Source organism: Etheostoma cragini, chromosome 7, assembly GCF_013103735.1.
Source record: "Etheostoma cragini isolate CJK2018 chromosome 7, CSU_Ecrag_1.0, whole genome shotgun sequence".
NCBI lineage: Eukaryota > Metazoa > Chordata > Actinopteri > Perciformes > Percidae > Etheostoma > Etheostoma cragini.
This window is the reverse complement of record NC_048413.1, coordinates 13,593,264-13,604,900: the sequence shown is the minus strand read 5'-3', so window position 1 is coordinate 13,604,900 and position 11,637 is coordinate 13,593,264. Positions and strand designations below refer to the sequence as shown.

The 11,637-nt window shown below is 40.0% G+C and overlaps 1 protein-coding gene across 1 annotated transcript; it reads right to left on the bottom strand.

Moving 5' to 3' along the window:
• Positions 1-1,045: 1,045 nt before the first annotated feature.
• Positions 1,046-11,637, bottom strand: LOC117947631 (potassium voltage-gated channel subfamily A member 10). Its single transcript, XM_034876739.1, has 2 exons — positions 11,393-11,637; positions 1,046-3,141 (listed from the first exon to the last, which is right to left on the bottom strand). The coding sequence occupies exon 2, from the start codon at positions 2,925-2,927 to the stop codon at positions 1,215-1,217; it is 1,713 nt and encodes a 570-aa protein (XP_034732630.1). The 5' UTR covers positions 2,928-3,141; positions 11,393-11,637; the 3' UTR covers positions 1,046-1,214.

The following is an 11,637-nucleotide window of genomic DNA, read 5'->3' as shown; positions in this document are numbered from 1 at the left end:
AGTCTAGAGCTATTTTGAGTTAACATCATATTCCTGGATCCCAATCAACACGTCACGTTTCAAACACGTTTCTTTTATACTAAGAAAGCATGTCATAAAACAAATACTCAGAAAACAAACCACCAGCATATTACACTGATACAGCAAAGTTTACAATTATAGCTCCAAAATAAGATGGATCATGAGATATTTTGGCCTGTAATGTCTCTCGGCCTCTTAGCACATCCCTTCATTCAATTTATTCAGCAATTATCTTTGGCTTCTTCCTTCTCTCTTTCACTTTCAGTGTTTGCGATCATGGTGTCATTGAAATGTCTACTTCCTTAATAAAATATCCACTACAAAAATCACCATGTTTATCAGAATAGCATTTACCTCATGAACATTGGGATCCACTTTTCTTTGGAAACAGTATGTTAAATTGTATTTCAGGTCAGAATGCATTTCTTTGTTGGACAGAATTTTGGAAAATATTTCACAAACCAATGGAGAGAGGTTACAACATCTACATTTTCGAGCAAGCTGAAATCCAAATACTGAGCATAGATGCATTATAAACATAGGTATTACAGTAAGTATGTATGGCAAAGTCAACAGTATCCCAACATTACATAATTTAAGGCACTCCATAATAATAGATAGTGTGGAGTAAGTTTGACTGCTAATAATAGTGGAGGATACTTACCTAGCTACTCACCAAAGAGGATGAATAAATACAAAAGCGATACAGTTTTAAATTAATAAATAAAGCACACAAAAAATGTTATCAGCAATAGCAAAATGGCCAACACAATGAAAATAACCAACATCATTTCAAACAATCCTTTAAACATATATTGAAGAACCTTTTTATATTCATGTGCAACTAAAAGAATAGTTCTAAACTTAAAATATGTTAACAGAATCTTTATATAGTGAATTCTTCAGCGTGTCCGTTAATTTCAAATTGTCATTTTTTTATTAGACACAAAAGAGGGAAGTACAGTAGATCCTGTATATCCTAGATAAGAGATCTAGGATATACAGGAGATAGAGATTTTTCACTATATACCAATACTTTATCTCACTGATCCCATTAAACTATTATTAGAGGAAAATCAAAACAACTAATTTCCTTCATATACTCTTTTTCCTTCACAACTCCTTCCCACTTTGTGGCAAAGTCTCTTCTTCTAAATTGTGTCCTTGAATGATAATTTCCCTTTGTCAGTCTGCTAAACGCCATTGGCTTTATTAAGAGAGGTGTTGCAACCCTCTTTTGTACCTGATTCAGCCTTCATGGCTTGCTCAACAGCATCTGACAAGGGCAACTTGTCCTCTGCTTCTGTCTCTCTGTGATAAAAGTAGTTGAAATTTGAAACAATGACGGGAACAGGCAAAGCAATGGTCAGCACACCTGCGATGGCGCACAAGGTGCCCACCATTTTACCTCCCATAGTAATAGGACACATGTCCCCGTAGCCTACTGTGGTCATGGTTACCACAGCCCACCAGAAGCCATCGGGTATGCTGACGAACTGTGTGTTTGGCTCGTCTACCTCAGCAAAGTAGATAGCACTGGAGAAGAGGATGACTCCAATAAAGAGGAAAAAGATGAGCAAGCCAAGCTCACGCATGCTGGCCTTTAGAGTCTGACCCAGGATCTGCAGCCCCTTGGAGTGACGTGAAAGTTTGAATATACGAAACACCCTTACCAGACGGATGATACGCAGAATGGCCAAAGACATGTTCTGTCCTGAGTTCTCTTGAGGCGTCGTGATCAATTCTGTAACCACGGTAACAAAATAAGGGATGATGGATATAATGTCAATGATGTTCATAAGGTTGTGAAAAAAATCCCTTTTGCTAGGACAGACCAAAAATCTCACACAGAGCTCAAAGAAGAACCAAGCAATACAGGCAGTCTCAATGATGAAAAAGGGATCAGAGAAAGTTGTGGGCTTCACGCCAGATGGAGCCACAGAACTGTAAAATCTAGATTGGTTAAAAGGCTGTAGCGTTGTGGGCACAATTGGGTCGGTTTCATCTCTGAATTCTGGCAGCGTTTCCATGCAGAAAATAATGATGGATATGACAATAACAAAAACAGACACCAGTGCTACACCACGGGCCGCGTTTGAGCTCTCTGGGTACTCAAACAGCAGCCAGAATTGCCTGTACACATCATTATTAGGTAGAGGGATCTCAACATCCTTTATAAATCCTTCATCTTCTCTGAACTGCTCCATGGCCTCATTTCCAAGCTCATAAAACAGAATTTCATCTGCAAACACATCCAGCGGAACGTTAGCCGGACGTCTGATCTTGCCCCCTGACTGGTAGTAATACAAGATGCCGTCAAAGCTGGGTCGGTTCCGGTCAAAGAAGTACTCGTTCCTCATTGGATCAAAGTAGTCCATCCTCTTCAAATGATCTCCTAGCAGCGTTTCAGGAAATTGGTCCAAAGTTTTGAGCTGCGTCTCAAAACGAAGACCAGCAATGTTGATGATGACTTTCTGGTCTCCGTCATCCAGCCCTCGTTTATCTACAAACAGATCCTCGCAGCACTCCTTAGCAAGCCGGCTGAAGATGGTCTCACTATCCTTAGTGCACTCACTGTTTAGCAGCAATTTCCAATCGGAGATCATACTGGCACAGCTACTGCGTTCCTGTTTGGTTGGAGTTGGCATGGTTGGGGACTGGGGTACTCCTAGTGTCTGTGTGTTTGGAATGGGCGAAGATGAGGTGGATTCCCAAATGAAGGAGAGCTTGGGCGTAGAGGAAAACTGAGAGGCTTGTGTAAGGTGGTTGCTGCCCGGGCTGCAGCTGTGCTCTGGGGGCATGTCCACTGTGAGAGCTGTGGTCTCATCAGAGTATGTTTCCACCTCATCATCAAGGTTGCCGTCAAGATCATCTAGGCTCTCAAAGTCTACCAGGGCCACCTCCATGGCTGCAGTTCAGCCAGTGCAAAGCCTTGGGACCCCAGGATAAGACAATCAGCCACACACATGCACACCCATACACCCACACACACAGATGGACAGATGGGAGGCTCAGTCACTAGATTCAGCTGCAGAGAACCAGAGCATCCAGTCTTCAGCTAAGCACTTGCAGTCACAGGACAAATTGTAAGTGCCCTCTATGTTTCATTCCCTCCAACACCTGTAGAGGTGAAAGAAAGAGAAATGGAGTCATTGGGTTTCTCTCAATGGTTGAGTTTTTTTTGTTTGTTGTCGATTTGACATCATTAGGTGACAACAATATGACATTCGAAAGCACATGTTCTATCATCAAAGAGAGATACAGAAAGAAGGGAGGAAAAAGGACGAAGAGGATGAGGCAGCTCGAAGGTGGAATGAAAGAGTTGATTAGAAAGAGAGACAACTCCTCGCTACTTATTCCAACAATTACTGAAAGACGCTGGAGGTATAGTGATGAGTCATGTAAGTGTTAAAACATTACACAATGGAGGGCTTACTTGTTACATTCTAAACTTTTGCTTTGTCAAATTGTTATTATTGGAAAAACTAATGAAATTTTCTGCCCAAACAATGAAACCAGCTCTTTCAACTTCTAATCTACTGTACAAACACGATACTCACTGCTCACTGGCATACATGCACACACATTATTTCTCTTGACATGAAAATGACAAACATAACACCTGCTCAAGGGAAAGGGAATCAAGGCACACACCCTGTAATGACTCCAAAGTAGTCTGTGGAAGGAGAGAACAGTGCAGGGTGACAGCTGTGCATATATTAGTGCATTATTAACTGGCTGTACAGTGATAGCCTGGGCCGAGCTTTCTCCAGACACCAGGGTTCACTGGACTGTGTAACATTATTGCTTCTAGAAATCTATTCTGCTCCTATTTTGACATGGGTATTTGCATTCAAATTCACCCGAGCTAGTGGGACTTTTCATCAGCATAAAGATTACATTTATCAGTAAGCTGATCTATAAAGTGTGTATCGATTAGTGTAAATCAATTTGTCTAAATCTGCATGTGCATGTATCTGTGACTGACTGCTGACGCCTGATGCAGATGTTTAATTAAAGACTCCAGAGATGAGTCACCTTCTAAAACCAGTGCCAGTGATAGCAATTCTGCTGGGAGAGAGGGAGGGGAGAGAGAGAGAAAATGAGAGAGAGAGAGAATGAGAGAGAGAGAGAAAATGAGAGATAGATAGATAGATAGATAGATAGATAGATAGATAGATAGATAGATAGATAGATAGATAGATAGATAGAATAGGACCAGCTGAGTTAATAAGGAGGATGACATGCTAATTGTTGAGAAGACGGATGTGGGTGGAAGGACTGGGTGGGAAAAGGACAGAATGCAAGAGAAGGAAAAGAAAGTGACAGTGAGAGAGAATAGGAGTGGATAGTTAGGCGGATGGATAGACAGCATGATGAGAGAGCAGCCCTGACAAGAAGGAGGGCGGAGCAGAGGAAACATATGACGATAAGGTGGTAAGTGACACAATAGCTATGATGGATTGTGCACACGGAAGAAGGCTAATTCCAATGAGAAGATGAAACAGAATCAGTTGGAGTTTGCTCCTCAACTACTAGTTGTGGACAAGCGCTTGGATCAATATCATCAATTTAGCCAAAATATTGCTCTGCTTGTACAAATCCTGATGTTTTCCCAATAATTCAATGTACATCAGTGTTTAATTTTACTTAATGTAACAAAAAGAACTGCCAACCTTCAACGTCTGTCTCTAAAAGTAATGGAAAAATGTACAACTGCTTTAAGTCTCCAAAAAGACAAACGGTTTCCAAAACAGATCAAGACAGTTGCACTGATTCAGCTATTTACCTTCAATTACAGTGTTGCCAGAGATCTGTAGAGAGTGGTATGTTTAAGCTTCTGCTTTCACGTTTAAACAGAGTGAAATTGGAGTCAAAACATGTAAAATGTGATCTGTGGTTTAGGACTTTAATTTCAAAAGCTGCAATGTATAATCTGCTCACAGACAGAGTGACAAACAAGCATTATGCACCTTACCTTCCTTAGCATGATGTCTACGACCAAGTGTGTACAAAACGTTGTAAAAAGCAAAAACAAAATAAAACAGGAGAGGGAGAAAATGGTCCTCCACTGCTGCAGCTTTCTGCTACCTCCTCAATTGACATTGGAATGACTAATCTATGACAGACTACATGGGTAACCTTACGCTGGAATAGAAACTAGAGCTGTGCCAAAGGCCACACACACCCACACCCACACAGACAGACACACACACACACACACACACAGAGCATGCACATAGTTCACAAAAAAGCAGCAGAAAAAGAACATCTTTTTATATTCCATCATTGATATTTTTTGTGTGCAAGTGTGTATCTGTATATATATCAGGTTCAGGTTACTTTACTGGTTACAGTTGGTAAACTAGGTTTACAGTCTAAGAGGCAGGACATATATGTGTGTGTTTGTGTGTGTGTCTGGCGTGTGTCCCCTGAGCAATCTCTTAGTGTACTCAAGGCCTCCTAGACTGGAACGGTGCAATTAGATCTTCAGATCTCTCCATGTGTGACACACACACACACACACACACACACACACACACACACACACACACACACACACACACACACCTGTAACATGGCAGGAAGAATTAAAGCTCTGTTCCTCGGATCACACAACTTTCTACTTTTCACTTTTAACTCAATAAACCCAGCTCTGATATTATCACTTCTTCCTTCAACTCTTTCTTTAACTATAAGCCCCTTCTAAGCTGTCCACCAAGTGAACATGCACTTGTTATGAGATTTAGTAAAATATCTTCCATCATTAGAGCAGGACAAAAGGAGGCACTGAATCTCTTCAGAAGCCCCCAAAAAGGTTTTTTTGGCCACCGCAGAGGACATGAACGATCTTGTGTAAAATTCCACGGCGTGAGACTCCGACAAATTCCACCATATCTCCCTCTCCTCACGCTGTAAAACATATTTGTACACACAGGCACGTAAGGACGCTGCCACTCAACTCACACAATTCCTAGAGCATGTGTGAACAACTACTGTGGAGAGTCTTGTAAACGCTGTTTAATCAACATGTCCTGTTCTATTTCCATTCAGATTTGTGTAACCGTGAGAGAAATTCCCTTAAATTTCACTTGTGATTTATGACTTAAAAGTACAAAAGTAGGGCTTTCTGTGCTTTCAGCCATAGTAGTTACATTTGGAGAACCGGTCATGAACACTTTACAGTGCTATACCACTCAAACTTTTGAGTCTTTAAATCTCTTTCTGCAGGACTTTCTTAGGATTCTTCCTGTCATACCATTAACATAGAAATGCATGTTTAAAGGTCTATAGTCAAAGCATTTTAGAATCAATTTAGAATCACAATTTAATACAATGATGAGTCATTGTATTGTATTGTGATTCTAAATTAGGTCTAATTATGCCTAAACCTTTAGCTTTGACATTAGCTGACAGTTGTTGTGGGGTTTTCAACATGTGTTTCTGTGTGTGTGTGTGTGTGCGTGTGTGTGTGTGTGTGTCCGAAGTAATTCCACTCAGACTTGGAGCTTCAGAGGCTTCATTAAAGTTTCAAGTGATCTTTTGTTAGCTGCTGATCCTGATGAATCTCCTACATTTGAAATTAAATGGACCTCTGCTTTTGTCATCAGCAGTCAGTCATCTGGGAACATGGGTAGGAATTTACCTCACATTTCTTCCGGTTTAGTTCTTCAATTTTATGTCACTCTTATGACTTTAATCCCTGTGATTTATTCTTATTAGTCTCCGAACCTTATTATATACTGATATACATGACTGTACAATACTAATACTTAACTAAATACTGTTTAAACAACATACTATAGTGTTAAACTATGATGCAAATTTGCAGAAAGCTTCCACTGATGAAGTTGTTTTAATTTGAGATAATTAATAAACTAACCAAAAATGGTTTTCTTAGTTCACTTTCCTATTCACAAACTGAAGTCAAAATTTCACCACACTTTACTGGATAATATTCATTATCACAAGAATAGTCTGCAGTGTGCCAGATGTTTGCAGCTGAGCACAGATGGTGATTCTGTTGAATGCGCTGATGTAAGTGTAAAAGGCACCAGGGTTAACTTTTCATTCTCTGTAAAGATCTACTTCAGGAGGCATTCTTGATTATAACAAGGCACAAGGTAAAGTAAATACATTAACTTAATATTTTTAAATGGACTTGAAAAATCTTGATTGTGACTTCTACTGAAAATGAAAACTGTTTTACAAGCACTTCCCCAGACTTAAACACAATAGGTCAGATATGGAACAATCACTGAATTATATAAGATGTCCAATGCTTAATTATCTGAAGAATCATTTACTGTAATTTATATGTGATTTCCAATTCAGATTCTCATCTATCATTACACCTAAAAACTTAGTTTTCTTTACTCTATGAATTTCAATACCATCTACTGTATATGTATTTTTGCATCAATATTTCCCCCATGCTTACTAAATATCATAACATAACATACAACTTAAGTGGCATTTTTTGGGGGGAAGGACTAGTCTATAAGTAGGACGTTCCACTTCCGGGATTGTTCTCGTTCTGCCGGAAATTTTGCCATATGTCACTTTTTTTGGATGTCCGTCTTCGGATGTCTTGTTACCTTCCGCTTTCTTTGTGTTGTAATTCCAATCGATTAATGAGGACTATGGCTAATTGCTCCTGAATGTCACACCACTTCCTGCAGTCATACTAAATGTTTACACTGAGCATAGAATGCTACGGAGAAAGGTTGTGTGCAAATATAATTCATAGGAGACAAATGTCTTTTGTTCTCCATTGCCATCATGAGCCTACAAACATTTTCAGTAAGACAGACTGCAATGGAGAATAAATTGTTTATTATCAGAACATCTATTATCCAAATTACAGGTTTTAGAATATCATAACTGTATCCCTCTCTCTTGAGCTTTTAAATCACTTACTGAAATATGAACTACAAATGTCCATTTGGTAATGCAATTCACATAATCAGAGCCAAAGACTGCCCCTCATTAATGGCGCTAAAAATAGATGCAATATGGACTCTCAATGATCTTGTGTGTGGTGGTTATAGGATGGGACGCAATACTATATGCTTATACAGCACGAGTGATGAGTGTGTGTGTGTGTGTGTGTATGTGTGTATCTGTGTGTGTTTGCTAGGCCTTCTACTGTATCTTGAATTCCTGGTGACCAAGCCACAATGCAATGACACTCTCTAATTATCACTACAGTAAGTATTTACTTATAACTTATAATACTAGTGCGTAGCATTTAATTGCTTATTCATAGCCCCCTTGCCTAAGGGTAATTGTATTTCCTAATGTTGTTTCTGAGTATAAACACGAGTGGGATTTGAACACCAAGAGCTGTAAGTTGGGAGTCACCAACACATCATTTTGGAGGACACATCACACTGAATCAAAGAGAACTGCAATGAAATGTATTGACAAATGCTAGAAGACATCTTAATATTATTTTTGCCCACTGTCTGTCTGGATTAGATTGGTTGTTTATGTGCGGTCTCCGCGAGGCATACCTAAGTGGTATCTGATGCTGACATGGGTGTGTCTGCAGGCTCCAGGCCAATTCCCAGTGCACAGCAGCTGGGAACAAAATCCTCCCTTGGCCTTTTGACAAAACACCCACCCGCACCCACACGCACACGCGCACACACCCACACCCACACCCACACCCACCCACACACACCCACACACACACACACACACACACACACACACACACCCACACACATATAATCATTAGAAAAGTACATCCTAACTAAAAAAACTTCCTGTTGATCATCTAAAAACAGCACATAGTCTGACTGGAGGCAATTGTACAGGCTTACCAACCGGTGCAGACTACGGTCAGTCATTCAAACAAGGAAATAAATCAACAGATGAAGAAGACTTGAGGCTGAGGCTATATTTCTGATCTGCAACACCTACCGCTCAATCAAAAGAAGTTGACATAACATCTAATGGCACTGATTGATGGACTCAGACAGAGCCTACCGCCTAATGCGGTTTTGTTCTTCAGAAAAATGCATATTATGTCTGAGGTACAAAGCCATTACCTGTATGTACAATAAGCCGACTGCTGTGCAGTTACATTGTTTCCTGTTACTTCTAGATATGGATAAACAATGAAATATATGAAAAATAAATAAATAAAGACATGTCAGCAAAGTACTTTTGAAGCTTTGAAGGGGCATCCTCAATTACTGGCACAGAGATTGATGTGCCAGCATGAGTCTGTACTTAAGATGAAACTGTGAAACACCCCCCCCCACACACGCACAGCAACCCAGAAGCCAAGCATTTTCAAAACATGGCTGTACAACAGCAAACAACACACACTACAATCCTTTCTTCATGATATAGACAGGATAAGATAATTAGCACATCAGGGCATAAACAGAGGAAAAAAGTAAGATCTAATTTTTCATTAGTGATCTGCCTATTGAGATCCTCTGTACATTGTGAGGATTTTTTCTTTGTAATTAAATAACATGTTGCAATGAACATTTTTGTGACAGAGGAAACACATCATCCATTGTTGGATTTTGTCTATTGCCCAGGAAGCAAAACACAATAGTAAAACTGTAAATCGATGTGAGTCAGTCCTCATGTCTTTTCTGTTCCACCAGAAATGTTGTACTGCACTGTATCTTCACCTATCTTCTTCACAATGTATTCTCAAATGTCTCTTCCACATCTTCATTAAACTCTTCATGACTTTTGCCTATCATCATGTAGTAAAAGGTCATTTGCTCATGAAGCTAAAAGGTTAAATATTGGCATTTTGTTTTATCTCAAATGCAATGAAACAAACACACACGCTCTCATTACTCCCAACGTCAACTTCCCCCCCCCCCCCCCCCCCCCCCCCCCCCCCCCCCCCCCCCCCCCCCGGCCCCACCCACCTCATTCACAGAAATAATATTTGTTTTTCAGAAGCCTTTTTTGTGCCAGATCCAGACGGGGAAAATATAGCCATCTGGTCTGACTCTCTATTTCATATCACTAATGTCAGGTGGCATACAACCAAATAACAAATGTGCAACCCACACACACACACACACACACACACACACACACACACACTTTTGATTATTTTTCGCTCTTAGTTTACCAACTTGGACAGTGTAGACAGACTCATACTGTAGTAACATGTCAAGTGATGCATGTTTACCAGCTTATGAGAATGTAACGAATGATGGTGTTAAATGAGACAAAGGGCCAATCATGGCTTTCAGTTGGTGATCATCACAAGGTAATAAACTACCACCATAAGCAAAAAATAGACCAAACACTTGCACACTCACTGACAACACCAAGAAAAACACATTTGTTATGAAATATTTCTTATTCCTTAAGCTATTTGCTCAATTAACAATGTGATGTGAATCAAATGACACCTATTGCACAGGTGTAAATTGATCACAACATGGTGTGTGTGTGTGTACCATGACAAGTGGGTGGAGCATGGAGGGTCAGTGGAGTTTTGAGAGGTTCTGGAGAAAATGAAGGAGTGGATGAGTTCAGAAAGTTTGCTTACAGATGAATCCAGTTTGAACTTGGGGATGTGTGGAGATGGCTGCATGTAAACCTACAGAGGTACATAAAAGGTTAAATATAAAATATTATGTCAAACTGTTGTTGACATTCTACAGAGGGATATCTTTATTTCAGTGTTTTTGAGAAACAGCACATTGACCAAAGAGCTGTAGCCTACTAAACTTTGCACGTCCTCTCCTCAGGACAGTAAAACGGGCTCTTCACCGGAGGGTTACAATTTCATACTTATTTATTATAAATATATTATTAAAGTAGACTTTGTTAAACTTTATTACATGTTTGTGACAGCTGTATCAGCCACTTTGCAGATGAAGATTTCACATTAAACTCACCTAGTAGCTGTTTAAAGTCATAAAAGGAGTTCTGTTTCCAGTGTAAGGAAAAGCATGCTAATGTGCTGGCTTTCTTCAGTCCTGAACATCTTAAAAAAAAGAATTTAGATGGAAAAGACAAAAACTATTCACAGAAAATTCTGCTGTAAAAGAGTCCTAATGTGAGCTCAGTGTAAATATAAACTCTTAAACACAATTTTGGGAATGATGGACATAATTGAGAAAAATACATTTTTCAAATAATAGCCTAGTGAAGACTTAGCCTTGATATATTTCAGCCTTTTCTGTTTGCATAAATGTTTTTCTACAATTTCTTCAGAAACAAAGCTAAAAGATAAGCTGTGATTTCTCTGTTGCTCCAGCGGCTTTTGCAGCGCGTTTGTGCAACAGCTGGTTGACTAAAACAAAAAAAAGCTCCATCACACAGGAGCTTGGAGCACTTGTTGTTACAGGTAGTATTGAAGGAAGAAGCGGCCTACCTTCAGTGCGATCCGACACACTTCCGGGCGTAATTGGTGAAAGTTTGGCGCTCCGGGCAGTGCCGGACTCATGGTTAACGCGCACTGGATAGACTGAGCACAACGCGCGTCTTGTCAACCCCAGTCTGACAGTAGGCACGTCGGAGGTGCCCTCGCCAATCATCCTGGGGCCAGATGCGAGAGTGATATAACAACATGATTACGTTTAATTTGGCCAATTCCCCGTTTACAAAATCCCTGTTTTT